The 12,605-nt window shown below is 36.3% G+C and overlaps 1 protein-coding gene across 2 annotated transcripts; it reads left to right on the top strand.

The window, feature by feature from the left end:
* The first annotated feature begins 402 nt into the window (after positions 1-402).
* malt2 (MALT paracaspase 2) lies at positions 403-11,820 on the top strand. Of its 2 annotated transcripts, none has more exons than XM_087302339.1 (17): positions 403-664; positions 2,264-2,417; positions 2,502-2,668; positions 2,811-2,941; positions 5,293-5,431; positions 5,521-5,708; positions 5,799-5,895; positions 5,984-6,028; positions 6,112-6,153; positions 6,670-6,873; positions 7,328-7,505; positions 7,592-7,666; positions 7,745-7,872; positions 9,899-10,048; positions 10,152-10,309; positions 10,470-10,607; positions 11,203-11,820. In XM_087302339.1, exons 2-17 carry the CDS (start codon positions 2,281-2,283, stop codon positions 11,632-11,634), a joined length of 2,409 nt encoding a protein of 802 aa, XP_087158465.1. In that variant the 5' UTR covers positions 403-664; positions 2,264-2,280; the 3' UTR covers positions 11,635-11,820.
* Positions 11,821-12,605: the final 785 nt, after the last annotated feature.

The raw sequence follows: 12,605 nt of genomic DNA, 5'->3' as shown, positions 1-12,605 counted from the left end.
ATAGCTTAAAGGAGCTAACACTTTAAAAAAAAATTAAAAACGCTTTTATTTCAGCCGAAATAAAACATAAGACTTTCTCCAGAAGAAAAAATATTATCAGACATACTGTGAAAATGTCATTGGTCTGTTAAACATCATTTGGGAAATATTAAAAAAAGGTTACTTTAAAGGGGGGCTAATAATTCTGACTTCAACTGTACTATATAAAGGAGTAATAGTCATCTCTGTCACATCTGTTTTTACCTATGTATTTATCGGATTTTATTTTTAAGGTTATGGGCTGAGAGTTTAATCTCTTCTTCAGCAAGGAGTGATTTGTCGACACCCTGATGCCTTGCTTCTATAGGTTGACAGAAGGTGAAAGTAAAAAGCTCGTGCTGGGTGCGCATGCAAATACATGTCAGAAAGAGGAACTACTGACTGAAAAAAGGCAGAACTGCTGCGGATGTTTACCATACTGATTTGCGAACTCGCTACATCAATCGAGCAAATCTGATTTAAGTTGATTTTAGCGGTTATTCCGATTCTGATCGATTGCTTATTGGTAACTCGTTTTAAATACTTAAAGAGCTTCTTGGAATATATTTCACTGCGTCCATTGACAGGTTACTTTTGAAAGCGAAGGATAATTTCACTTCCTGGAGTCTAAATTGCTGTAAAACAGGTAATTGTGCTATTTTTGTCAAGTTTGTCAATTTCAACATGTAACGTTAAGTATTATTATGCTACATAATTCTATTTGAATGAAATGACTTCGAGCGTATTAATGATCTTTACAAGATCGAACTTTTCAGACAGCCTTTTGTGTCATTTAGCCTACAAAAATTGTAATCATTAAGTAATAATCAACTAGTTATTAGTGTCAGTTGTGTAATAGGCTATGTAAAGGATACAGTCTGTTCCTCGTCACGTACAATGAAGTGTGTTCAGTGTGTTTTAAGTAGAGGAACAAATCACTACGAAACGGTTTACCGAGATTGGGTTAGACATTTGTTTGGCTTGCATGGTTAAAAAAAGTAACATTATCACATCTTCCTACTTTTTAGTGGAGTTTTCGCTATATAAATGACATTAGGAAATACACTGAACATATTTAAGTTTTCTTTGTAAAGCTGATTTTAATTTTAAACGTTAAATTAAAATATCACAAAATTTAAAAACTGATATTTAGAGAAGAAAAAACTATAGTAATTCTCTAACATTTTATTGAACCACTTAAATGCATACTAAATCTTTTTTTAATACTTTAACTAATAACTAGTAGCTTTTAACAGTAAAATTATATATATATATATATATATATATATATATATATATATATATATATATATATATATATATATATATACAGTTGATGTCAGAATTATTAGCCCCTTTTGAATTGTTTTTCTTTTTAAATTTTTTCCCAAATAATGTTTAACAGACCAAAGAAATTTTCACAGTATGTCTGATAATATTTTTCTTCATTTTGACTAGAATAAAAGCAGTTTTTGATTTGAAAAAAAAAAAAACGTTAAGGTAAATTTTTTCGATAGTCTACAGAACAAACCATCGTTATTCAATACCATGCCTAATTACCCTAACCTGTTTAGTTAACCTAATTGACCTAGTTAAGCCTTTAAATGTCACTTTAAGCTGTATAGAAGTGTCTTTATGAAAAATATAGTACCTTTATTAATCTAGGGTCGCCACAGCGGAATGAACCAACAACTTATACAGCATATGTTTTATGCCGCGGATGCCCTTCCAGTTGCAACCCATCTCTGGGAAAAGTCTATTCACACTCATACACATACAGACAATTTAGTCTACCTAATTCACCTGTACCGCATGTCCTTGTACTGTGGGGGAAACCGGAGCACCCGAAGGAAACCCACGCAAACACCGGGAGAACATGCAAACACCACACAGAAACACCAACTGACCCAGTCTAGGCTTGAACCAGCGACCTTCTTGCTGTGAGGCGATAGCACTACCTACTGAGCTACTGCGTCACCATACTGTCAACATGGCAAAGATAAAATAAATCAGTTATTAGAAATTAGTTTTTAAAAGTATTTGTTGGGGAAAAAAAATCTGATCTTCGTTAAACAGAAATTGGGGGAAAAATAAACGGGCTAATAATTCTGACTTCAACTGTTTTTGTGTGTGTGTGTGTATATAAATAAATGAATAAATAAATATATATATTCACAGATCCTGGATCTCATAACAATATTCCTCATCACAAATTCAATTAAACACTTTGTGTTTCCCCCCTCAGATAATTCCTAACAAGCTATGGAGGACAAGAATTTGGGGTTAGAAAACATAAGTGAGGCAGCACTTAGTAGACTTGGTTACATGCTAGACAATGCAGAGTGTGGCTGGAAACAGTTGGCAAAGGCAGTGGCTGAGCAGCCACAGTTCTGCTATAGGTAAGCCTTACTAAATTGTTATCTGATATGCATGGTTTTGACCAATTTATGATAAGAGAATCAACCTTTTGTTTTTTTTTGCAGTGACAGAGAGATGACCGACTGCTCACTCAAAGTGCTAAGTCCACATGGCAGTCCTGGCAGATACCTGCTTGCCCTCCTTGCGGATAGAGGCTGTACGTTGGCTTTCCTGCTTCAGTGCCTGAAGAAAATCGAGCACCGAGAGGCTGTTGGATTTCTCACTATGAATGGTAGCTAAATATACTTAAGTTACAAAACAATACGCTGTAATCTTATCTAGATCATTACCACATCCTCATTTTTGCTAAGATAGAGAGGAAGACTGCTAAGGGTGAGTCATTTTACCCAGGTAATGTTTGTATCTTTGGGTAGTCATGGAGCAGATTGACATCATACAGCAGCCACAGAGTCAGCGGATAGCAGAGGGGAGTCCTGTGGTTCTGAGCTGCAAAGCAGTCGGTCCTGTAGAGCTCCAATACCAGTGGTTCAAGGGCAAAGATGAGGTGGGTGCACTCTACTTGAATCAACAAATTTTAAAGAGACACTCCACACTTTTGAAAATATGCTAGTTTTACAACTGCACTAAAGTTAAACATTGCTTCCTTACCACGACTGCAGCAGGTGCGATGATTACACAGCAGTTGTAAATAGGCCAACTTCTGTATATTTCAGTTCAAATACAGTTCACCATCTGCACCAAAGCAAATATCTCTCACAGATGTATCCATGGTTGCATGGTCATGTTATGTTGATGAAGTTAGCCAAATTTAGCATAATATGACTGCACCTGCTGCAGCCAGGGTGGCGCAGCAATGTTCCTTTATGATTGAGCCGGTATCTTGAGAAATCAAGTCCCCCCTGACAATTGGGTCCGCCTAGGACCCTGGGTGATCCTATTGGTTCACTGGAGTAATAGGTATAGTTTGTAGAGCTTGATTAAAAAAAAAATATATATATATATATATATATATGTAAAAATATATATAATGCAGCAAAATCTCGTTTAAATATATGTAATTTAAAAGATCGTTAAAATGAAATAAAACATGGAGAATTTCTCTTTTGTGCTTTTATTTCTAAGATGTACAACGTGCTACTTCTTATGTAAACATATAATGTTACATATAAATACATAAAAACATCAAAAAGACATTATTAAATGTTTACAAACATTTTCAATTATTTTAACTATGCGTGTCTTTAACTTGTAGCTATGATAATAATGTTACTAATACAATAAGTCTTGTTAAAATCTTAAGACTGAGAATAGACTATAAAAAGCACTTTTGATCAGGCATTCAATGCAGACAATTGATTGGGGTCCTAAGCGGACTTGATTGCAGGGAGGACTCGATCTCACCATACCGAGATTATAATTCGTAGCTATATCGACCCAGAAAATAGCACTTTTTGTTGGTCTTAAAACATCATGTAACTACAGAAGAGTCAACCTTTAAATAGGGAAGTTATGTAAACTCTTTGGTCATTTTTGAGTGATATGATAATAGTCTAATTCAAATCAATCATCTATGCAAAGCTGAGCTAAACGTGCTCCCACCATATCCAGAGATCAGCTGAATGCATTACAAAATTGCAAACTGTTGAAATTGAATTAAAGAGCCCTTATTATGGGTGTTTGAAAATGTCCTTCCATGCAGTGTGTAATACTGAAGTCAATTGAAATATCCAGCTAAGGCTTAAATCTGAAAGTGCATCATGTTTAAAACTTTTGATTCATCTATAAAGTCAACTCAGAGAGGTTCAATTGAATCGTCTTGGTAACGAATCTTTAGCCATGTCAGAACTCAAGCCCGCCCTTTTGTTGCACGCACAGACCTGGGAAAATTGAAACCTCCAGGCCCACCCACAAACACTGTAGAAAGAAAGAGAGGAAGACAAACACTGTAGCAGATCCCAGTTGAATCATGTCATGAAGATGAGGCTGTGACGAGTGAGTTGTTATAGTTTATTTTTGCAAAAATACCTCAGCATTATAGCCCCAGCCTTGTGCTGTGTTCTTGTTATTTTTTTGATAAGTGCTTCAGCAATCTACCCGCTTACAACAGGGGATTTGTCAGTCATTTGTTAAAAGAAGGATCAGAAAAGACTATTGATGTATGGAACTTTGTCAAAGCTTGACAAGAACTTTACAGTACTCAGTTCATGGATCAGTTTCTTCGTCCATTTCACAAGTGTACCTAACGCAAGTGCGATTATTGCCTCCTTGTTTTATCTAGCATGCAGAATATGTATTTAATTGTGTTTTGTGACTTGTAATCACTCCACATGGCTTGTACTGTATCTGGTTAACTTTTTATATTCTCATATCGTGCCTAAAACCTTGTTAAAAAACGTTGTGTCGTTGTTATTACTTCTGGTAATGAATAGAGCAATATGCTGGTGTTAAACTGCATTGCTTTAATGCACTCCTGTATTGGGTTCACACATACATACTCTGCACTTTAAATACTTCAACAGTGTTGATAAGCCATAGTGGGTGTTTCTCTCTGTCTCGCACAGAACGCAGTCGACTAATTGCAATAGATTGGGTCATCGGACCAATCAGCGCAGATTCACTCCGGGGTAAGGAGGGGTTTGGGAACAAATGAATCGCTGAACAAATCATATGGAAGCCGTTGATATAATTAGATAAAAAATAAATGCATATTATAAGACAATGAAAGTGATTTTTAATCTTGCATGCATATTAGCCTGTTGTTGGAGACCCACAAAACCAAAATCTGAACTTTTATAATGCATAATAGGGGCTCTTTAATAAAACAAGCATATTTTCCAAAGAGAGTGGAGTGTTCCTTTAAGTTTTGTCCTTGGCTAATTTTACTGTTCTTGGTAGATGCCAGAAGGTAACAGCCCAGATTTGGTGTTTAATCGTGCAAGTCCAGCACAACAGGGGTACTACATCTGTCGTGTAAGTTCTGGAGACAAGTACATCTTCTCCAACTGGGCTCATGTACAACTGCTGAGGTCTGGAGGTGCGAGTGCAGGCATGTAAAGATTTCCTCTTTTCAAGTCTGAATTTAGGAAAATTTCCATGATCGCTGATGAACTGCATCATTTGCAGATTCCAGCAGCAGCTACTTCCCTTCAACAGCTAGTGGGTTGAATATAACACAACAACCCAGGCCTCAAGCGTTAATGGAGGGAGACACGCTCTGTCTTGAATGTTCTGCCCAGGCCAACCCGCCTCCACAGTTCCAGTGGTATTTTAACAAAGAACTGATGCCAAAGTGCATAAGAAACTTCTTAAAGGTACTTGCTTAGATATCATTTTCAATTAAATAATTAGTAGTTGATAACTGTACAGTCTTACCTGTGTGTCGCTTTTGGGCTTGCCCTCAGATTCCATGCATAACAACAGCTGACAGAGGTATTTATGCCTGCAGAGTTTACAACCTTTATCACGAAATGTGGAGTGATCAGGTCCAAGTAAACATTGGTACGGCTCTTTGAGACTAAATTAATCTATTAAATATAATAAAAGATATCATCCAACCATTTCTCTTAATATCCTGGCCTTGTTTCAGGTCCTGGTTCCTGTTCGGAAAGCTCATGGGAAAAAACTGCAGTAGGTAAGCATGATCTGTTTAAGTGTATGATTTTAATATTCTAATTGATGGTTAGATGTCACTCACATGCAGCTTATGTTTTATAGATAATTCTGAGGCGAATCTAAAGCAAATGGGTGATTGTTGCGGTAAGTGATAAGATTAAAGGAAAACCAACATTTTTTTCTGAAGAGTTAAACTGTTTTCTGAAATCTATTCAGCTTATCTCGGGGTCTGGCGGGAGCACTTTTAGCTTAGCTTAGCATCTGAGAATTAGCTTTTGATAATTTCCCTATTTAAAGCTTGACCCTTCTGTAGTTACATCGTGTACTAAGACCAAAAGAAAATGAAAAGTTGATATCTTCAAGGTCAATATGACTAGGAACTATACTCTGATTCTGGTGCAATGATCAAGGAACAAGCCGTACCATGGTTGCAGAAGGTGCAAAGGTATAATTCAACACCAAAAAATGTACCCAGCTAGGTAACTAGCTAACCTCATTGTATAATATAATTTGTGATATTGTCAAGACCCTTAACTATAGGTGACTTGTAAAATGAGCCTATTTCCAAAAAAGTGGAATGTCCCTTTTAGTTTGGTGGTTGCTTTAAACATGTCTGTATTCAGTCTGCCATGTCAGTTATGTCACTTCTCGAATTTATAGCCACTGATAAGGTAGCACTACTTATTGGGAACATGAATTACCTGCATCATCGGCAGCTGAGAGCTCCTATGGCGGATGTTCACGAGCTGACAAACCTTCTACGCCAGCTAGATTTTAAAGTGGTTTCTCTGCTGGATCTCAACTGGCAGGAGATGCATAGCGCTGTTACTGAGTTCCTGCTGCTGTTGGATCGAGGAGTTTATGGTTAGTTAACTGCTGCATCAGTTATTTTACACATCTTTTACAAAGTTCTTCACATGCGATTATGTTTAATAAAGGAATAGTTCACCCAACAATGATTTTTTTGCCCTAATTAACTTACCCTCCACTTGTTCCAAACCTTTATGAGTTTATTTCTTCTGTTGTACACAAAGAAGATCGTGAAAGAAAAATGTTGGAAACTACTAGGCAAAGCAAGAACGCAAGTAGCCAGTGTCTTGCATAATATATATATATTTTTCTATGGGTGTGAACGACAAACAGTTTATAACATTGCTCAAAATCTCTTGCTTTGGTTTAACAGAAAAAAATGTACCTTATAAAGATTTGGAACCAAATGAGTGTGAGTTAATGTAAAATCATTTTCCATCTTTTGGGTGAACCATCCCTTCAAAAATTTAGGTAATCTAAACCGTTTTTTCCTTGTGTGCGTTTCAAGGCCTGTTGTATTTTGCTGGTCATGGTTATGAGAACTATGGGAACAGTTTTATGGTACCCATTGATGCTCCAGCCTCCTACACCTTCAAGCATTGTCTGTGGGTGCAGGAAGTGTTACAGCGGATGCAAGAACGCCAGACAGGACTTAACGTCTTTCTGCTGGACATGTGTCGAAAACGGTGGGGTTTGATTTATAACGCATTACTTTTAAATTGTTGTACATACAGTTTACTTTAATCTGACTGCAGTTGTGTTCTATATACAGAAACCCAAACGATGAGGGCATCCCACAACCGGACCCCTTGAGAGTGACAGCAAACATAGTGTTTGGCTACGCTACGTGAGTCTGATGCAGTCAAATGTAATTTTATTAGTAGCTGTAGAAATTGTGATTAAAATCTTCGTGTTTTGGTTTCAGGTGTGTTGATGCTGAAGCATTTGAAGTAAATAAAGACGATCTCTCTAATGGAATCTTCATGAGCTTCCTGAAGAAAAGACTAATGGAGCCAGAGAAAGTCACGGTCATACTTGACAAAGTAGCAGAAGGTTTGGTGTTATTCTCTTGTTTTACCCAAGTTATTTGCAATTAACGTTTATATCACATTTTAGGGGCTTTTGCACCAGGGGAAATTTTTTCTGTTAATAGAACTACTGTGGAAAAACACTTTTTGTTCTGTTCCCACCACAAGTACCAGGTCAAGTTTTAGGAATGACATTTGAGGTAGTAAAAAGTCTAAACTAGCACACCATGCATTTTCAAGGTATATAGAGGTTTACAAATGTCAAGGTTTTAAAACCACCAAAATTTTCTGTTATATCGTTTCTAGGGTATATGTAGGAGTGGGGTTTTTACATTCTCCAGCAGAAAAGATATCCAATGCCATTTTAAATTGTTAAGAAATCTGTGTTTTTGAAAGTAATGAAGAAAGCAGATGTCAGAAATGTATTTAAATGATTTAGCCTGACATGTTTACTGTTCCAAAATATTTTAAATGTTTCTTAAATTACAATATATTGGCTGCTTACAAAAATGCCTACTACATCAGTAGGTACTGCATTTGAATTTACTACTTGACCAATAGAAAAGTACGTTCTATACAGTATGAATGTGAGCAGTATGAATGGGTCTTGGACGTCCTACATGTGCCATTTTATCATGATCACGTGGCACACCCACTTCACTTCCATTTATGAATTCTCTTGCGGTGCATCAAGGGATATCTTAGCGTCCATCTGATCCGCCCTTTAGAATCTTGCCGGAAGTAGTAAGGCATCCGGGCACTTCTCACATACTGTTTTTCAAAGACTATGAATTCAGACATGCTACCCAGCTCGCGTGGAAGTATGCAATTTCGGTCGCAGCCATTGTGTTCAAAGCAAAAAAAAAGTTGTTTTTTACCCAGATATTTAAAAAAAGAATATATTTTAGAGCAGTCATCACAATACTGTAAATGTGATATTTTTAAGGGTACTGTACACTGTCTGAATTAAAGGTACGCGAACTGTCACTGGGGTGGTACCGTACTGGCACTGGGGTGGTGCCTTTTCAAAAGGTACACATTTGTATTTAAAGGGTCCTACTTTTTAGGTAGTAATATTACCCTTCAGGTAATAATATGGACATAGGTACAAATTTGTACCATTTCAAAAGGTACCAGGTTTACAACACTTTTGTGTTCAACGGTGAAAAGGAATCACAGAAAGGTTTGAAACCACTTTAGGTGAGTATATTTCCATTTTTCAGTCAACTATCACTTTAAAGCAGGGATTACCAAACTCGGTCCTGTTGGGTCGGTGTCCTGCAGAGTTTAGTTCCAACTCCAAGTAGACACACCTGAACTAGCTATAATTGAGGGCTGTTTCTCAATTTCAAGAACAAAGAGAATGAACTTGAATTTTTGTGAAGGCCGGTATTGGCAGTTCACCTCAGAAGATTGAACTCGAGCTACCACGAGAACACTGAACGCGTCCTGTGAGAAATGAGATGCTGCGTTCATCCTGTTGGTCACGTGACCTTTTAAAATTATATTACATTAAAGCAATCATACAATGAGTTATTGTTTTTCCCTTTTTCAGTTTACAAAAATACTTTGCACAATACAAATAAAATGAATTTCAGCAAATAAACACCCTTAATGTGTTTTTGCCTCTATTGAGATTTTCATGGTAATGTTTTCTTTCACCATCTCATTTAGGAAACTTCTGAGATAAATAAGTTATATCTCTGAACTGTAATAATAAGTTTATATAAATTGCTGTGCTTCCCACCTTCTTTATTCAGCCGCAATAACTTCTAGGACTTCTAGAGACTTCTTATTTTAAGAATTATTATCCGGGAAAATTACTTTCAACCAGCCAAAGTGGCTAGTGGAAGTGTCTGTCTTACCTGCCACTGCTGAAATCGACCCGCATTTGGCAGGTTGGTCTGGTGTTAATGTTAAGCCCTGGTTCTTGGTGACAATTTCCTATAGCTAAGTTTCTCTAACCACATGGTGCAAAAGCCTCTTTGAAAATTAAAATGAAAAACAGCAAGTGTGACTGTACAATCTTACAAAGTATTTGTCCATTGCAGACATGGGAAGGTGTGAAATCACTCGTGGTCGGCAGGCTCTGGAGCTCCGTAGTAATCTATCAGAGCGGCGTGCTTTGACAGACAAAATTCAGGCTCCAGCATGCCAAATCGCAGCATCAACACGGAATTTACAGTGGGCCATTGCACATGGTATGACCTGTTTATAATTAAAAACATTTGGTTTATGTACTTCAGAAAACTTAAATGGCTTTAATGAAATCAAACGAAAAATGTATTGTGTAAATCCTACCAGTCCTCCCAGAGAGCCGCTGTCTTCGGTTTGAATGTGGTGTCACGGTGCAGCTCGGTTTTGCTGCAGAGTTTTCCAATATCATGATAATCTACACTCAGATATTGGAGACTCCTACAGACATTGTGACCTGCTCTGCTCAGCTTTCTGATTTTACTGAGGTGAATTTTATTCTTGTAGATCTGCAAAAAAGGTATTGATTTAATCCATAAAAATATAACATGAATATGTATCAATAATTGGTTTTAAAGGAAACTTGTTCCCTTGCAATATCAAACATGCAGATATTATTTTGGATTAAGTTTTGACAATATTTTTAAGGGCCCTGAAGTTGACCTGAAGCGCAGCAATCAGGAGAGTCTCCACGAGGCTGAAAGCTTCCTACTGACCATAGATGATCTACTGCCTCTGAAACAACCTCAGCTCTTCACTCGTATTAGTGCCCTGCAGAGACTCAAGGTATAGTGACTCTTGTTTGTATATGCACAGTATATACAGTTGAAGTTAGAATTATTAGCCTCCCTCTTTATTTTTTCACAATTTCTATTTAATGGAGAGAAGAATTTTTTTAACCTAATAGTTTTAATGACTCATTTCTAATAACTGATTTATTTTATCTTTGCCATGATGACAGTAAATAATATTTGACTAGATATTTTTCAAGACACTTCTATACAGCTTAAAGTGACATTTAAAGGCGTAACTAGGTTAATAAGGTTAACTAGGCAGGATAGGGTAATTAGGCAAGTTATTGTATAATGATGGTTTGTTCTGCAGACTATCAAATAAAAAATAGCTAAAAGTGGCTAATAATTTTTTTTTTATTATTAAAAACTGCTTTTACTCTAGCCAAAATAAAACAAATAAGACTTTCTCCAGAAGAAAAAATATTATCAGACATACTGTGAAAATTTCCTTGCTCTGTTAAACATCATTATGGAAATATTTAAAAAAGAAAACAAAATTCAAAGAGGGGCTAATAATGCTGACTTCAACTGTATACTATGCATATGTATGTGTTATTTATCATATATTACTTGATTTTCCCATGCAGAAAGAACTCTCCTTTACTGTGTGTCTACACTACAAGTATGGTAATCTGGATGAAGAGCTCCTGGAAGAGAAAAGGATCACTGTGGGAAAACCTCTAGTGTCCAAACTCAATCTCCACGAGCCACGGCTCTTTCACAGTTCCTCCTCTGATCAACAAATGTCCAGTTTTTTGGACTCTTCATCCTTCAGCGAAAGCTTCAGAGCTAACCTGCCTGACCTAAAACAAAATTTCATTGGTTCTGCATCTACATCCTTGCCCAACTATCGGGTACCAATGGAATCATTTGCATGCTTTGGTTTGAAGAACGAACCGGAGGAAACATTATGTCCAGAGTTTCTTGAGTCTGAAGAACCTCCCGCCATTAAGAGTTTACCCAGTGCTTCTTCTGAGGAACTGCCATTTAAATTTAGCAACTTTCAAAATTCCATTTAGCAGTAAAGTGTTACCCGAGATCTATTACAAACTGTGAATGTGTTGCAGTATCATTTTGTTGTATTCCCCGCACCTTCCTTATGTTACACAGACATGGTGAGAATGTAATGTGTATGTGCTGTTAATATTTGCATTATGGTATTATTGAAAAGTCTACCAACCAGTGCATTAAATTATATAGTTATATATTTGTTTTTTAAGTACACAATAGCTTTTTTTCTTCTGTTGTAACAGCTAATGTATCACAAAAATAACTTATGCAACATTTCTAGGAATAAAATAAAATACAAGAACAAAATGCAATGTTTAGGAATAAGTATAAGAAATGTATTTAAAAGAAAATATAAAATATACTGGCAGATGATTCACAAATCCTGACAAATTATCTTTAGTGTGCTTTATTTAAATATCCCCAAAAAATCTTTTTAATTTTTTTTTATAAATGCCAAGGTTAAATAACTTGTAATTCCCTCTTTAAAACAAAGGTGCCAGGAATAAAAAATTTTGGCACTTCAGATAAACTTTTTAGGTTCCTTTAAGGCCTATCATGCAGAGCACTTCAGTAATGTAAAGAACTTGGCTGAGAAGGTTGCAAGAATGTAAAACGTTCTTAGTGAAATGACTTATTCCAGTAAGGAACCTTTATTTAAAAGGCAAAATATTATATTGAGCTCCCACTATAAGACATGTTTATGGCATGGGTGACCGTAATCCACCCGTTAACCTTGCACAAAAATCTATAACTTCAACAATTATGTTATTTTTAACAATTCTTGGCCAAAAATGGCACAACTATTTTTTTAGTACCTCAAATAACATTTTTAGGTTCCTTTTAAGGTCTGTCATGCAGAACACTTTAGTAATGTAAAGAACTTAGATGAAAAGGTTGCGAGGATGTAAAAGTTTCTTAGTGAAATTACTTATTCCAGTAAGGAACTATTGAGCTCCCACTAACTCACAGGTGTCAAACT

The sequence above is a fragment of the Danio rerio genome, chromosome 22, assembly GCF_052040795.2.
Source record: "Danio rerio strain M-AB ecotype USA chromosome 22, GRCz13ab, whole genome shotgun sequence".
Lineage (NCBI taxonomy): Eukaryota > Metazoa > Chordata > Actinopteri > Cypriniformes > Danionidae > Danio > Danio rerio.
This window is presented reverse-complemented; position numbering and strand designations above follow the sequence as displayed.

Excerpts from the sequence above, each read along its gene's own strand:
- malt2 (XM_087302339.1), top strand. The coding sequence starts at position 2,281 with ATGGAGGACAAGAATTTGGGGTTAGAAAACATAAGTGAGGCAGCACTT. Across the intron at positions 5,896-5,983 it reads TCAGGTCCAAGTAAACATTG|GTCCTGGTTCCTGTTCGGAA; the intron begins GTACGGCTCTTT and ends GCCTTGTTTCAG. Across the intron at positions 7,873-9,898 it reads ACTTGACAAAGTAGCAGAAG|ACATGGGAAGGTGTGAAATC; the intron begins GTTTGGTGTTAT and ends TGTCCATTGCAG.